The 16,070-nt window shown below is 41.0% G+C and overlaps 2 protein-coding genes across 3 annotated transcripts; one reads left to right on the top strand and one right to left on the bottom strand.

Moving 5' to 3' along the window:
- Positions 1-5,973: 5,973 nt before the first annotated feature.
- On the bottom strand, positions 5,974-9,061 carry LOC125722868 (serine/threonine-protein kinase PLK3-like). Its single transcript, XM_048999073.1, has 10 exons — positions 8,319-9,061; positions 8,101-8,196; positions 7,887-8,003; positions 7,675-7,804; positions 7,415-7,493; positions 7,217-7,312; positions 6,779-6,977; positions 6,490-6,613; positions 6,265-6,397; positions 5,974-6,082 (listed from the first exon to the last, which is right to left on the bottom strand). The coding sequence occupies exons 1-10, from the start codon at positions 8,424-8,426 to the stop codon at positions 6,073-6,075; spliced, it is 1,092 nt and encodes a 363-aa protein (XP_048855030.1). The 5' UTR covers positions 8,427-9,061; the 3' UTR covers positions 5,974-6,072.
- Positions 9,062-10,117: 1,056 nt separating this feature from the next.
- Positions 10,118-14,051, top strand: LOC125722834 (serine/threonine-protein kinase PLK3-like). 2 transcript variants are annotated; one of them, XM_048999021.1, is made up of 10 exons: positions 10,118-10,255; positions 11,790-11,885; positions 11,983-12,099; positions 12,182-12,311; positions 12,493-12,571; positions 12,674-12,769; positions 13,009-13,207; positions 13,373-13,496; positions 13,589-13,721; positions 13,904-14,051. In XM_048999021.1, exons 2-10 carry the CDS (start codon positions 11,814-11,816, stop codon positions 13,911-13,913), a joined length of 960 nt encoding a protein of 319 aa, XP_048854978.1. In that variant the 5' UTR covers positions 10,118-10,255; positions 11,790-11,813; the 3' UTR covers positions 13,914-14,051. The 2 variants fall into 2 exon arrangements, with proteins under 2 accessions (XP_048854978.1, XP_048854977.1); XM_048999020.1 differs by lacking the exon at positions 10,118-10,255 and adding an exon at positions 10,925-11,667.
- The last annotated feature ends 2,019 nt before the right edge of the window (positions 14,052-16,070 follow it).

The raw sequence follows: 16,070 nt of genomic DNA, 5'->3' as shown, positions 1-16,070 counted from the left end.
GTTGCAGACCGAATCTGTTTCACAGAGTGGCATTTGCAGAAAAACACATAGAGGTTGTGGCAGTGCAACTTGAAATTTCTTATGGTGTTTTGTGTGTGAATAATAGTTTTTTTCCCAGCATGTGTGGTGATGTTGTGTGACAAAATGTTTCTTATGACCCATGGGTGGTAATGCATTTATAAATAAAGAGGCTATCCCAAGAAAGTTTTTCTGAATTGCTAAAACACATTTCCTTATATCTCCTCTCCTTTAATCAAACCACTAAGCACAAACGCTCAAATACAACTCACAAAACCTTACACTCGTCCTGCAAAATCAAACAATCTTCTCAAACCTACAGTATATTATCTTTGCCCAAAGACAAACACTGCTTTCAGATCATACATCAAGCCTATGGCTTAAATAAACACTACTGAACAGTCATTACACACTAAAGGACAAAGCCAAAAAGTAAACAAACGAGAGGCATATTACAGTAAAATGTTGTGCAACTGCCAAGCCAGAGTCACAGAAGAATATTCATTCTGCCTCATCACCATGTCTCAGGGCTGGGACTAGCGATGCTATCCCTTGTTGGGCGATGCAGAAGGTATCCTCTGTGTGACCCATTTGTACCTTGATGTCGAATTTCAACTCCAATTCACCTATGGCACGTATTCTATGTTCTAGTCACTGTTTGGCTTCTTCAAATGTTTAGAAGTGTGTGCGAACAATTTTAAGTTATTGTGTTTAAATGTTTAAATTAACCTTGGCATATTTTTAGACTGGGGGGGAAAGCAGAGGAAAGCCCTTGACAACACATGGAGAACATTCCAGGCTCGGCCCACCGTCAGGGTCCATGGCTGGCATAGTTCATGAACTACAAACACTCAGATTCAGATCCCACCTATAGTGGGATCGTCGTAAAGTAGTGGAGAGGATTGCCGTATAATGAACTCCCATAGATAAATGGGGAGGTTAACTGTTAGGCTGAAGAAACTGTTATTAATCATTTTGTTATCACTCCTGTATGATCAGCAATGAATGTAAATATGTATATACATTACTTTGTTACCCTCATTCTTTAGATTATATTAATAATAGCATTCCCACCTTAGCAAAACCAGAACTTTCTCTTCTTGTTCTCACCTCCCTATTCTGCGTGACTCTTGCGCCTCCCACTGACTATAAATAAAGGAGCCAAGGGGAACCACCCTTTGTAACACATTCTGCTGTAGTTTGCATTGCAGAGAGTGTGGGTACCCTTGCAAGTAAAACTATAAAGTGTGTGTCTCGTAAAGTGTGGAGTTGGCGTGGAAACGCCGGGCGCTTTCCCCAATATTAACTGATAGTGCTGCAGTCCAACATCCATAACATACACTTCTTCATGATTCTACTCTTTCCAGCTGTCGGATTAGGCCGTGGTGGCTTTATGGTTAGGGAAGTGCACTTGTAGTTGAAACACTGTAGGTTCGAATCCCCGACCAGCAAAGCCTCACTGAGATACTGACCCCCAAGTACTGCTCCCTGGGCGCTGAATTTGCTGCCCCCTGCTATGTCACATATGGGTTAAATACAGAGAATGCATTTTGTAGTTGTGCACCATGTGCTGTGGTATGTTGACAATTAATTGCTAAATTCTAATTCGAAATTAGGCAGTCAATCCCTGCAGTTCCTTCATGTTGCAATTTTGCAGGCAGGGCATTGTCAGCAATGTCTTTTCCTTTTCTGTGTTGGATCCAGGATCTCATCGTTTCAGACGGTCCTCCCACCACCTTTGACATGGCAGCTGTTGTCACATGTTGAGACAGAGCTCTGCTCACTAGGGTGACGACTAAAGGATCTACACAGCAGAAGATTAGTATCAGAGTCAGAATAATCACAGCTCCTAAGAAAAGCCCTTTCATAACAGCTTGCTGCCAACCTCCCCACATATCATACCACCAATCCAAACATTCCTGTGTGTTGACCTGCACCTCTTGCCATTTCACCCTGAATCCCCTGTGATTTAACACGCGGAGGTGTACTCGGTCTGCTGGGGAGATGACTGGCTCCCCCTGGTTGGTGCTGTCTCTTGTCATCTGTGCTGCCTCCTTGTCCTGTTTGAATATAGCTTTATATATTTCGGTTAGACTCCTTATGTACTTCAACTCATGCAAATCTGAAGACCATCCATTGTGAAAATGTCAACCGGTGACTGAGGTGCTTCAACAGTAAAGGAGAGATCGCATGCAGAGCTGATATTCTATAGCTTCTTAGTCTAAGTAAAAATAAAATTTTCTCGTCATATAAGAACCAAGTCTCTGGCTGGAAATTTCCACAAAAGAGCCATTTAGTTATTTCTAGAAAAATATACAGAGCCAATGAAGGAACCAGATGTCACAGTAACACAGGTCTGCCCTGGTGCCTTAGGATACGTCTGTCTAAACATGAGTGAGGAGATGGATGCACAGTTCTATAGAGGCCTCTGAGGAGAATAAATGATCCCAATATTATGTTGAGAGAGATGGTTAATTCCGTTTTAATCCAGACTGGGTTCAGAGCACCTGTTCTGCCGTTGATCTTTTGCATGCGTGTTACCATGTATTAGTTTACTCTGAATTTTGATTACTTGGCAAACTAAAACATTTTTGGTCGTATTTTTTTATTCCTAAATTTAAAGTAATTGTACAGTACAATAATATGTTTTCCCCGCCATGCTTTGTCTTGCTTCTGCAGGTTATGCTTGCATTGAACTTGCTTTGTAGAAAATAAGTGTCATGCCCGGCTCATACGCTCCTCATGTGTGCCACGCCCCCTGATTACCCACGTGTGCTTCCCTGATCGTCTCCTGCTGTGTCCAATTACTTTGATTAGTCCCGTCCTATTTAAGTGCTGATCTTACCTGTTCCCCGTGTCCGTCATTGTAGTTTGTTGTGGATCTTGTGTGGTTTGATGTTCCCTGCTCCCGATTCCCTAATTAAACCCCGAGTTTACCCCGATCTCGACCTGTCTGCCTGCTCCTTTCACGCCTGCCCACACGATCGCCGCTTACCGCCGTCCTGCTCGCAACCGCTACGCCGTGATCGTGACAGGGGCCATTCGCGAATCAGTTCTGAATGGTGCACAACCTTAGTTCTTATGTTAAATCATGTTTTTTTTTCTGACAGCCCAGATAAATGAAATAAAAAAGAATTTTCTTTTGTTGCTTAAGAATTTTGCACAGTCCTATATACAGTATAGCAATTTTTAAAGCTTTTTTTTTTCATTTCTTTTAAAGAGGCTGCAATAAGTAGCATTAACATCTGTATAAAGAAAAGGCTAAGCAGAAATGTAACAAACTGCATAATGTGATGTAGTGCATGTTCATGTATAAATGTAACAAACTGTATATGATGCAGTGCATGTTCATGTATAAATGTTTAAATGTAACAAACTGTATAATAATGTGATGCAGTGCATGTTCATGTATAAATGTAACAAACTGTATAATAATGTGATGCAGTGCATGTTCATGTATAAATGTAACAAACTGCACAATAATGTGATGCAGTGCATGTTCATGTATAAATGTAACAAACTGCACAATAATGTGATGCAGTGCATGTTCATGTATAAATGTAACAAACTGTATAATAATGAGATGCAGTGCATATTCATGTATAAATGTAACATCAGGAGGGGTCCATCACAGCCCCACCACCATCTCTTGTTCAAACCCTTTGGTCTTCTCATTTTCATTAGTAAGCTCCCGATCACCGTAACTGATCTGCATTTGAGACATTTTTCCCGCATCTCATTTTCACAATAAGCTGATAATACTAATAATACTACTGTAATGATAGTATTACAGTAGACTTACTCTTTAAAGCCAGATGGCAGTGGTCACATACTGATGAACGGTTGGGCAGCAAATGCATTTAATGTGGCTAGATAGCAAATAAACTGATTCACCATTTACTCTCATTTGCATCAATTAAAATGTTTGCTGGAAATGTAAATGTAAGCAGTAAAGCTACATTTTACGTTCTTTAAGAAAGTTTAAGAAAGAACAGTTAAACTGTATTTTGAGTGTGGTTAGAAGATCCAGTATTTCAGAAAACTTAAGAATTGTGTAATATGAGAGACTAGCGAGTCTAATATCAGACTGACTGCGCTGAGCTTGTCTGAGAGAGATGATTAGCGAATGGCCTCCCACAGTGTCTCAGCACTCCGTACAAAGAACTTCATATGCTCAGCATATGTTCCTGTTTATCTAATTGTTCTTATTTTAACTGGCTGTGAAGGAGTAAATGAATAAACTTTGCCTGTAGAGTGAACTGGTTACTATGGTTCGGGGCAGCTTTTATTAGACATTGTAGACACCACGTTAGTCTATCAAGAGAGTAAGACCGATCGCTAAGGGTGTCATCTGAGTAAAAACAAAGTTACCTCAAAATAGCCAACCAATCACGAGCCAGTACGCATCAAGGCCAACATCTGATTGGAATGCACCATTACTATGCGGTGAAAGGTTAATAGCTAATCACTGATAAACTCAAACACGAACAGCATGCCAAGCAGACTATCTGTTCCCTTCCCTCCATGTTGTCCTTCCAACTGATTGCTCAATGACAATATTTTAAAATGTGGACTTCCTAATTACTATAACATAATTTCTATTTGTTAGATTGTTGTTGCGATTACTTTTATTGTTATTGAATGTCATATTTATTTATTTATTTATTTATATGTTATTCTTGTTATTTTATTTCTTATTGATTAAAAACAAAGTCATTGAGAAAGTTTATGAAATTCTGTATTTTTTCTATTTTTAGATATTCATTATCTTACAGTCGCATGAATGAATGAATATTCATTCATTACTTTACATCTTACAGTCCCAATAAGAGTTAAAACTGCAACCCCCCACCCACCCATCATTCTTTCTTTACTTTCCAGCCCAAAATAATTTATACAACATAAATAAGGCACAGGTTTGGTGCATGTAGGATTTTCACAGCCAGAGTTAGACAGGGGCCTGGTGTAAAAGCCCCACCCCACCCAGAAACTTTTCCATTTGGCCCAGCCCAAAATCATTTCTTCAGCACAAATAAATCTCAGTAACTGGCGCAAGTTTGGTGCATGTACTGTAGTATTCTCCGAGCCAGAGATAGACAGGGGGTGCATTCTGTGGCAAGGTGGTCTGCTATAAAATGCCCCTCTTCAACCTCGAATCTTTTCCTCATGACCCAGCCCAAAATAATTTCTACAACATAAGTAAAGGACAACTATCAGTAACACGTAGGTACATGTAGGATTTTCCGTTGTTAGTTGTCCTGTACATACGAAAGTAGTCTTCCAGCTCCTGTCAAGCGCTCATTTTCGGACACAAAATACATACTGTGTGACAAAATGCATTATGAGTAATGCCTTGAATTTTGTCCAGAGAAAGACATACTACAGTTACATTTTGTCCACAGAAGCATAAATACGTTACTGTCTTTGGTGCCCCGAAATCAACAGGAATGTTTCATTTTGTACACAGAACTGATATTAGCACCTAGCATATCATGTTCAGAAGGTTGAATGTATCTGCTTTCGTGAATGAAAAAGGGCATTTCATCCACAAAATGCATTTTGTCAAAGAAACAAGTTCATTGCGTGCAGGAAATGCACTTTGTGAGTGAAAGAAATGCATTTAGTAGAGGGGCGCAGTACCTTCCAATAACCAGGAGGTGGAGAGCCAACTTTGATTTTGGTAATCCCAATTGACTTTGGCACATATAGGAAAATATAATTTTCAAAATAACATGAGTCTTATGCAATTTACCCAAGTAATACAAGCTCTTTAGGTGACACACAAAGAATCAATTCCCATCAACATAGTGTCAGAACACATATACTCAGTGACCAAACAATTAAGCAGAACAGACTGAGTGGTGAAAATGAAATCTGCATGAGATTGTCTAGTGTGTTCTTGGTATGAATGTGGCCATAATCATACAAGAAAAAAACTGAATCCATGCCTGAATGCTTGAAACACAAAAGAACTTTATTGAAACAGGAGTGGACAGGGAGCTGGGGGAGGCACTCAGGTGTGGGGCGTCACTGCACTTGCTGAGTACAGCCTGCCTACAGGTCCCTGTGTAGAAAAATAGAGGTTTTCAGTTAACATGGCATTCACTAGAGTTCAAGGACGACTACACTAATATTCAATATACCCCAGCTTTATCCATGCAAATCACCAAGACAAGCTTAAGCTACAGAATGGTAACAGAGATGGAACAGGACAAGGATTCACTATTGTGAACAGCATATCTTTACCTCAACCACTTTGACCAACTGGACCAGGTCAATTTGTTCATTGGTCTGTTGACATCCTCTAGAACACGGAGTGACTCCACAGGCTGGGGGATCTCAAGTCCACTCTGCTCGGCATCCTCCCGTAAAGGCTCAACTGCGAGAAAGCATGGATTTGCCAAGTCATGCATCTGAGCCTGAGGAACTGAGAGATGATCTACTAGTAGGATTTATGTCGATGGAATTTACCTCTGGATCGCTTTTTTCGTATCAGGCGCATGAAACGGTTGAAAATCTTTTTGAATGGGTTGACTGCTTTATGCTGTGGTGGTGTATTGCAGCTACTAGCTGGCAGTGCCTTTGGAGTGAAGCCCTAGGGTATTAGTTTAATATGCATCAGTTAAGCAAACCAATTCCATACATCCATCCATGCATCCATCCATCTTTTGTTACTGTAATTTTAAAGGAAGGGTAAGTACCAGTGACCTCAGCAGACCAGCTAATCATCCACATCCCACCAGTTTGCAAGTGGACCAACCTTTGTGAAGAACTTGTGGCGACGGACATTCAATAGTGACGGGCGATCCCGTGGGTCGATTCTAAATATCTTGCCCATCAGTTTCCCAGCTTCAATAGAGAGATTCTGCGGTAGAATAAATTTGGCTTCCTTTATATTCTTGAGCATCTCCCAGTAATCGTCAGCGTAGAATGCGATTTCCCCAACCAGAAGCTGGTACCTGTAGTAAGAAAGGCAGCAAAGGTGTTTGAGGTCTTTCACATTTGACATAAAAATGCTGTGCTTCCAAAAGAGCAATTCCTTTCAGCTGTGTGCCAGTATTCATTTTTCTTTTCTCTTTCAAGAAGAAAAAAAAAACATATTTATGTATGTTAGACACGTGTCTTCTTAAAATGTTAGACAGATTTTATTAGCCATGCTGATCTTTGGCCGGGAGGGGGGTTGACAGGGTATACGTACATGACACAGCCCAGTGCCCAGACGTCCGCTTCCGTTCCATGGCCCTCTCGTTTCCACACTTCTGGAGCCATGTAGACGGGAGTACCACACACTTCTCTACAACACACACAAATGGAAAACGTTAAGCGCACATGTGCTTTAGCTTGCTGTATAAACAAATTTGAAAGCTTAGCCAGGAATTCTGCAAAAAACACCTACTTCTCCCTCGGCTTCAGCTTGACCGCCAGTCCGAAATCCCCAATTTTCAGTTCCATTTGGTCATTGATAAATAAATTTTCTGAAAGACAAACAAATTTGCATTAAGGATAGACTCAAATACTTTGCCAAACTGCAGACTTTACCAAATTGATAAATTAACACTACACAGAAATCCAGACGACCTACACTCGCAATGCCATGTGAAATGCCAGCATTATTATACAGAAAATTGAGTAAAGCGTGAGTGCATGTACACATACCCAACTTGATGTCCCTGTGGACGTAACCTTGCCGGTGGATGTATGTTAACCCTGAAATCAGCTGGTTAATGTAGTATCGCACTTCGGGCTCAGTCAAAGTCCCCCGAGCTTTTAAAATGTCACCGAGTGTCTGGGCAGGGAGAAACAGGGGCAGCCTGATCTATCACAAAGTCTTTGCCTTAGTAAGACGTCTACAAAAGTCAGGGACTCACCTGCCCACTGCACAACTCCATGAAAATATACATGAATTTGTCATCTTCGAAAGAGTGGGAGAACCCCACCACATTCTTGTGCCGCAGTGTTTTTAAAATCTGTACTTCTTCACAGACCTGAGTGAAATGTCAAACACACCATCTCATAAAGTAAAAGGGAAATGCAGATAAACTGAAAAGAGGGATGACATCAAGCACAATCCATACCACATACCTCCTCCACTCCCCAGGAATATAGCCGGATGACCTTAACAGCATAGGTGTCGCCAGTTTCAAGATCGGTCATCTTATAGCATTTGCCACAAGCGCCCTAAAAAACATGTCCTCAATATGTTAACAATAAAGAACATTTCTGACTGACCCTGTTCAAGCATCTCCTCTCTGCAGAAAAATATCAACTGCGATCACTTTCTACAACATTGTGGTGCACACCTGTCCCAAAAGCTCATCCCTGCCGTAGGACCTTAATGTCTTGGGATCTACCAGAATCTCAGGCACTTCCGATGCCATCTGAGCGCGGGAAGGTTCACTGACAGACATGATTTCACCAGAAGAGAAGCGCGATCCGTAACTAACCCGTGGAATACTCGAAATGGGTAGTGAGCGCTCGCGTTCTAAATTACGTGTACACTGGCGTCATCAGTCTTAGAACGCGGCCAAGGCAGCCACGCGATTCGAACTTGTTAGATGGATTACGTCACCACATTGAAAATTACATGGACGGAAAAAGAAGTGAACTTGCTAAGACAATGCAACTAAACACGGATAAAAACTTTTATTACAATCAACTTTATTGAAGAAAAAAAATGTGTACACCAAACATTCAGTTTCGGTAATGCAGTAACACATGCTCGGGAGTAAAGCCTTAGAGCAGAGGCCAGGCGGACCGCGGTCCGGGTCCGTACCCAGAAGCTGTCCCATACGGAGCTGGACCGATAGTCAAAACAAAAGGTTATGATTTAGAACCTGACTGGGCGCTTTTATTTTGTCGGCGCAGCTTTTATAGTCTTTTCGGTAGCGGTTTAGCACTAGAACCGCCGTTTCCCACGCCAACGAACGTTAACTGCCAAGCAAGACGCAACTCGCCGTATGCAGCCCTGTCTTTGCGCTAATGTGCCATTAGTGTTAATAGCACCAGCGAAGCTACTGATGTTCCTTGTTCCTAACAGAGTGGCTTTTCTGTCCTGAAATCGTAAAGCTTTCAAACACAGCATGTTTTATATAACATGTTGTTTATTGGTGATTTCATGCTCGTCGAAGTTTCCGCTTTTTAACAACTGTATAAAGTAATGTTATTTATTATATAAATCAACTCAGGTGAAACAAATGTACGTTTCCAGGGTCGCCGAACCTCGTGTATCTGGCGTGAGACTCACGCTTTCAGACTCACGCAGGAAATCTTACCGCAAATCTATATTATTTCATTGAACCAAAAATGTTATACGTCAAAAATGTAATTACACGATTAGATACCTGAAAAAGTCAGGTATCGGTTACATGCAATGTTTATACAACTAATAGGCTACTAAAATATACCACATTAAATAGTTAGACATTTTGATCTTCTGAACCTTTGATTCAAGAATTTTAAGTAAACGGCCAACAACCGCTTTATTTACTTCCGCCCTTCTTCCTTCTCTTTATTCCCTTTTCGTTTTTGAAATCCCGAATTGGGGCGGACATTGTTCACGTGTGGCAAATATCTAGCCCGCTAGCTAACAAGCATATCGTACTGTATAAGTAATGTCTAAGCCGTTAAGTTTGCTGCTGCAACATTCGGGCTTAATGAACTAGGTTCATATCTTGTCTTCCTGAAGAAAGGCCCCGAATCTGGACTAAACCGATTTTCACCACGTAAGAGGGTCTCCTACACTGAGATCATTCCCATATATATACCATGGAGATAATTTATATATGGTTTCCAAAGGAGCGTAGTTTAGGTAACCTTGTCCTATCCACGTGTATAAAATGAGTTTTTACCTATCGTTTCTGGTGCGCATTTCACCTGTCTGTCAGGTGCCGCACTTTACATTCCGTTACAACAATGTGCATGGATGTAAATAAATGTAAACAGCTGAAAGTGGGACTGATCTCAATGTAGCCCTCCTGCGTGGTGAAAATCGGCTTAGGCTAGATTCGGCGTCTTTCTTCAGGAAGACAAGATATCAACCTACTTCAGCAAGCCCGAATGTTGGAGCAGCTTAGACTTTACCTACTTATTAAGTACGTTAGCTATCTGGCTAGATATATGCTACACGTGAACAGTGTCCGACACAAGTCGGGATTTCAAAAACGAAAAGGGAATAAAGAGAGGGAAGAGGGACGGAAGTAAAGAAAGCGGTTGTTGGACGTTTGCTTTCATACAAAAGGTCAGTTTTTTTTTGTTTCCTGGGCAATTGCTTAGAATGTACAATAGCCTATATTAACAGCACGACCGCGCAGAATAGTGCGGTCTTTAGTGTAATATAGTTTGTTTCGATGCGTTAGGCTGCAGCACCTTGCAGCAAGAGCGTGTACGATCTTCCGTTTACTATTCTAAGAAAAAAAAGAAAAACTAAAATTGTATTAAGCCAACTGCCTTTGGCAGGGGTATTCAACTAAAATGTAAAGATATCCAGTTAGAGAAAATTCTTGAAGCAAAGGTTCAGAAGATCAAAATGTCTAACTATTTAATGTGGTATATTTTAGTAGCCTATTAGTTGTATAAACATTGCATGTAACCGATACCTGACTTTTTCAGGTATCTAATCGTGTAATTACATTTTTGACGTATAACATTTTTGGTTCAATGAAATAATATAGATTTGCGGTAAGATTTCCTGCGTGAGTCTGAAAGCGTGAGTCTCACGCCAGATACACGAGGTTCGGCGACCCTGGAAACGTACATTTGTTTCACCTGAGTTGATTTATATAATAAATAACATTACTTTATACAGTTGTTAAAAAGCGGAAACTTCGACGAGCATGAAATCACCAATAAACAACATGTTATATAAAACATGCTGTGTTTGAAAGCTTTACGATTTCAGGACAGAAAAGCCACTCTGTTAGGAACAAGGAACATCAGTAGCTTCGCTGGTGCTATTAACACTAATGGCACATTAGCGCAAAGACAGGGCTGCATACGGCGAGTTGCGTCTTGCTTGGCAGTTAACGTTCGTTGGCGTGGGAAACGGCGGTTCTAGTGCTAAACCGCTACCGAAAAGACTATAAAAGCTGCGCCGACAAAATAAAAGCGCCCAGTCAGGTTCTAAATCATAACCTTTTGTTTTGACTATCGGTCCAGCTCCGTATGGGACAGCTTCTGGGTACGGACCCGGACCGCGGTCCGCCTGGCCTCTGCTCTAAGGCTTTACTCCCGAGCATGTGTTACTGCATTACCGAAACTGAATGTTTGGTGTACACATTTTTTTTCTTCAATAAAGTTGATTGTAATAAAAGTTTTTATCCGTGTTTAGTTGCATTGTCTTAGCAAGTTCACTTCTTTTTCCGTCCATGTAATTTTCAATGTGGTGACGTAATCCATCTAACAAGTTCGAATCGCGTGGCTGCCTTGGCCGCGTTCTAAGACTGATGACGCCAGTGTACACGTAATTTAGAACGCGAGCGCTCACTACCCATTTCGAGTATTCCACGGGTTAGTTACGGATCGCGCTTCTCTTCTGGTGAAATCATGTCTGTCAGTGAACCTTCCCGCGCTCAGATGGCATCGGAAGTGCCTGAGATTCTGGTAGATCCCAAGACATTAAGGTCCTACGGCAGGGATGAGCTTTTGGGACAGGTGTGCACCACAATGTTGTAGAAAGTGATCGCAGTTGATATTTTTCTGCAGAGAGGAGATGCTTGAACAGGGTCAGTCAGAAATGTTCTTTATTGTTAACATATTGAGGACATGTTTTTTAGGGCGCTTGTGGCAAATGCTATAAGATGACCGATCTTGAAACTGGCGACACCTATGCTGTTAAGGTCATCCGGCTATATTCCTGGGGAGTGGAGGAGGTATGTGGTATGGATTGTGCTTGATGTCATCCCTCTTTTCAGTTTATCTGCATTTCCCTTTTACTTTATGAGATGGTGTGTTTGACATTTCACTCAGGTCTGTGAAGAAGTACAGATTTTAAAAACACTGCGGCACAAGAATGTGGTGGGGTTCTCCCACTCTTTCGAAGATGACAAATTCATGTATATTTTCATGGAGTTGTGCAGTGGGCAGGTGAGTCCCTGACTTTTGTAGACGTCTTACTAAGGCAAAGACTTTGTGATAGATCAGGCTGCCCCTGTTTCTCCCTGCCCAGACACTCGGTGACATTTTAAAAGCTCGGGGGACTTTGACTGAGCCCGAAGTGCGATACTACATTAACCAGCTGATTTCAGGGTTAACATACATCCACCGGCAAGGTTACGTCCACAGGGACATCAAGTTGGGTATGTGTACATGCACTCACGCTTTACTCAATTTTCTGTATAATAATGCTGGCATTTCACATGGCATTGCGAGTGTAGGTCGTCTGGATTTCTGTGTAGTGTTAATTTATCAATTTGGTAAAGTCTGCAGTTTGGCAAAGTATTTGAGTCTATCCTTAATGCAAATTTGTTTGTCTTTCAGAAAATTTATTTATCAATGACCAAATGGAACTGAAAATTGGGGATTTCGGACTGGCGGTCAAGCTGAAGCCGAGGGAGAAGTAGGTGTTTTTTGCAGAATTCCTGGCTAAGCTTTCAAATTTGTTTATACAGCAAGCTAAAGCACATGTGCGCTTAACGTTTTCCATTTGTGTGTGTTGTAGAGAAGTGTGTGGTACTCCCGTCTACATGGCTCCAGAAGTGTGGAAACGAGAGGGCCATGGAACGGAAGCGGACGTCTGGGCACTGGGCTGTGTCATGTACGTATACCCTGTCAACCCCCCTCCCGGCCAAAGATCAGCATGGCTAATAAAATCTGTCTAACATTTTAAGAAGACACGTGTCTAACATACATAAATATGTTTTTTTTTTCTTCTTGAAAGAGAAAAGAAAAATGAATACTGGCACACAGCTGAAAGGAATTGCTCTTTTGGAAGCACAGCATTTTTATGTCAAATGTGAAAGACCTCAAACACCTTTGCTGCCTTTCTTACTACAGGTACCAGCTTCTGGTTGGGGAAATCGCATTCTACGCTGACGATTACTGGGAGATGCTCAAGAATATAAAGGAAGCCAAATTTATTCTACCGCAGAATCTCTCTATTGAAGCTGGGAAACTGATGGGCAAGATATTTAGAATCGACCCACGGGATCGCCCGTCACTATCGAATGTCCGTCGCCACAAGTTCTTCACAAAGGTTGGTCCACTTGCAAACTGGTGGGATGTGGATGATTAGCTGGTCTGCTGAGGTCACTGGTACTTACCCTTCCTTTAAAATTACAGTAACAAAAGATGGATGGATGCATGGATGGATGTATGGAATTGGTTTGCTTAACTGATGCATATTAAACTAATACCCTAGGGCTTCACTCCAAAGGCACTGCCAGCTAGTAGCTGCAATACACCACCACAGCATAAAGCAGTCAACCCATTCAAAAAGATTTTCAACCGTTTCATGCGCCTGATACGAAAAAAGCGATCCAGAGGTAAATTCCATCGACATAAATCCTACTAGTAGATCATCTCTCAGTTCCTCAGGCTCAGATGCATGACTTGGCAAATCCATGCTTTCTCGCAGTTGAGCCTTTACGGGAGGATGCCGAGCAGAGTGGACTTGAGATCCCCCAGCCTGTGGAGTCACTCCGTGTTCTAGAGGATGTCAACAGACCAATGAACAAATTGACCTGGTCCAGTTGGTCAAAGTGGTTGAGGTAAAGATATGCTGTTCACAATAGTGAATCCTTGTCCTGTTCCATCTCTGTTACCATTCTGTAGCTTAAGCTTGTCTTGGTGATTTGCATGGATAAAGCTGGGGTATATTGAATATTAGTGTAGTCGTCCTTGAACTCTAGTGAATGCCATGTTAACTGAAAACCTCTATTTTTCTACACAGGGACCTGTAGGCAGGCTGTACTCAGCAAGTGCAGTGACGCCCCACACCTGAGTGCCTCCCCCAGCTCCCTGTCCACTCCTGTTTCAATAAAGTTCTTTTGTGTTTCAAGCATTCAGGCATGGATTCAGTTTTTTTCTTGTATGATTATGGCCACATTCATACCAAGAACACACTAGACAATCTCATGCAGATTTCATTTTCACCACTCAGTCTGTTCTGCTTAATTGTTTGGTCACTGAGTATATGTGTTCTGACACTATGTTGATGGGAATTGATTCTTTGTGTGTCACCTAAAGAGCTTGTATTACTTGGGTAAATTGCATAAGACTCATGTTATTTTGAAAATTATATTTTCCTATATGTGCCAAAGTCAATTGGGATTACCAAAATCAAAGTTGGCTCTCCACCTCCTGGTTATTGGAAGGTACTGCGCCCCTCTACTAAATGCATTTCTTTCACTCACAAAGTGCATTTCCTGCACGCAATGAACTTGTTTCTTTGACAAAATGCATTTTGTGGATGAAATGCCCTTTTTCATTCACGAAAGCAGATACATTCAACCTTCTGAACATGATATGCTAGGTGCTAATATCAGTTCTGTGTACAAAATGAAACATTCCTGTTGATTTCGGGGCACCAAAGACAGTAACGTATTTATGCTTCTGTGGACAAAATGTAACTGTAGTATGTCTTTCTCTGGACAAAATTCAAGGCATTACTCATAATGCATTTTGTCACACAGTATGTATTTTGTGTCCGAAAATGAGCGCTTGACAGGAGCTGGAAGACTACTTTCGTATGTACAGGACAACTAACAACGGAAAATCCTACATGTACCTACGTGTTACTGATAGTTGTCCTTTACTTATGTTGTAGAAATTATTTTGGGCTGGGTCATGAGGAAAAGATTCGAGGTTGAAGAGGGGCATTTTATAGCAGACCACCTTGCCACAGAATGCACCCCCTGTCTATCTCTGGCTCGGAGAATACTACAGTACATGCACCAAACTTGCGCCAGTTACTGAGATTTATTTGTGCTGAAGAAATGATTTTGGGCTGGGCCAAATGGAAAAGTTTCTGGGTGGGGTGGGGCTTTTACACCAGGCCCCTGTCTAACTCTGGCTGTGAAAATCCTACATGCACCAAACCTGTGCCTTATTTATGTTGTATAAATTATTTTGGGCTGGAAAGTAAAGAAAGAATGATGGGTGGGTGGGGGGTTGCAGTTTTAACTCTTATTGGGACTGTAAGATGTAAAGTAATGAATGAATATTCATTCATTCATGCGACTGTAAGATAATGAATATCTAAAAATAGAAAAAATACAGAATTTCATAAACTTTCTCAATGACTTTGTTTTTAATCAATAAGAAATAAAATAACAAGAATAACATATAAATAAATAAATAAATAAATATGACATTCAATAACAATAAAAGTAATCGCAACAACAATCTAACAAATAGAAATTATGTTATAGTAATTAGGAAGTCCACATTTTAAAATATTGTCATTGAGCAATCAGTTGGAAGGACAACATGGAGGGAAGGGAACAGATAGTCTGCTTGGCATGCTGTTCGTGTTTGAGTTTATCAGTGATTAGCTATTAACCTTTCACCGCATAGTAATGGTGCATTCCAATCAGATGTTGGCCTTGATGCGTACTGGCTCGTGATTGGTTGGCTATTTTGAGGTAACTTTGTTTTTACTCAGATGACACCCTTAGCGATCGGTCTTACTCTCTTGATAGACTAACGTGGTGTCTACAATGTCTAATAAAAGCTGCCCCGAACCATAGTAACCAGTTCACTCTACAGGCAAAGTTTATTCATTTACTCCTTCACAGCCAGTTAAAATAAGAACAATTAGATAAACAGGAACATATGCTGAGCATATGAAGTTCTTTGTACGGAGTGCTGAGACACTGTGGGAGGCCATTCGCTAATCATCTCTCTCAGACAAGCTCAGCGCAGTCAGTCTGATATTAGACTCGCTAGTCTCTCATATTACACAATTCTTAAGTTTTCTGAAATACTGGATCTTCTAACCACACTCAAAATACAGTTTAACTGTTCTTTCTTAAACTTTCTTAAAGAACGTAAAATGTAGCTTTACTGCTTACATTTACATTTCCAGCAAACATTTTAATTGATGCAAATGAGAGTAA

This window comes from Brienomyrus brachyistius, unplaced genomic scaffold, assembly GCF_023856365.1.
Source record: "Brienomyrus brachyistius isolate T26 unplaced genomic scaffold, BBRACH_0.4 scaffold43, whole genome shotgun sequence".
NCBI classification, from domain to species: domain Eukaryota; kingdom Metazoa; phylum Chordata; class Actinopteri; order Osteoglossiformes; family Mormyridae; genus Brienomyrus; species Brienomyrus brachyistius.
Note: the sequence above shows the minus strand (reverse complement) of the source record. Positions and strands in the feature narration are given on the sequence as shown.

Bases quoted from the DNA above. Each gene is read 5' to 3' on its own strand.
- LOC125722868 (XM_048999073.1), bottom strand. From the start codon at position 8,426: ATGTCTGTCAGTGAACCTTCCCGCGCTCAGATGGCATCGGAAGTGCCT. The intron at 8,004-8,100 runs GTATGTGGTATG...CATTTCACTCAG, and splicing joins ATTCCTGGGGAGTGGAGGAG to GTCTGTGAAGAAGTACAGAT. The intron at 6,614-6,778 runs GTTGGTCCACTT...CTAATACCCTAG, and splicing joins GCCACAAGTTCTTCACAAAG to GGCTTCACTCCAAAGGCACT.
- LOC125722834 (XM_048999020.1), top strand. From the start codon at position 11,560: ATGTCTGTCAGTGAACCTTCCCGCGCTCAGATGGCATCGGAAGTGCCT. The intron at 12,312-12,492 runs GTATGTGTACAT...TTTGTCTTTCAG, and splicing joins CCACAGGGACATCAAGTTGG to AAAATTTATTTATCAATGAC. The intron at 12,572-12,673 runs GTAGGTGTTTTT...TGTGTGTTGTAG, and splicing joins AAGCTGAAGCCGAGGGAGAA to AGAAGTGTGTGGTACTCCCG.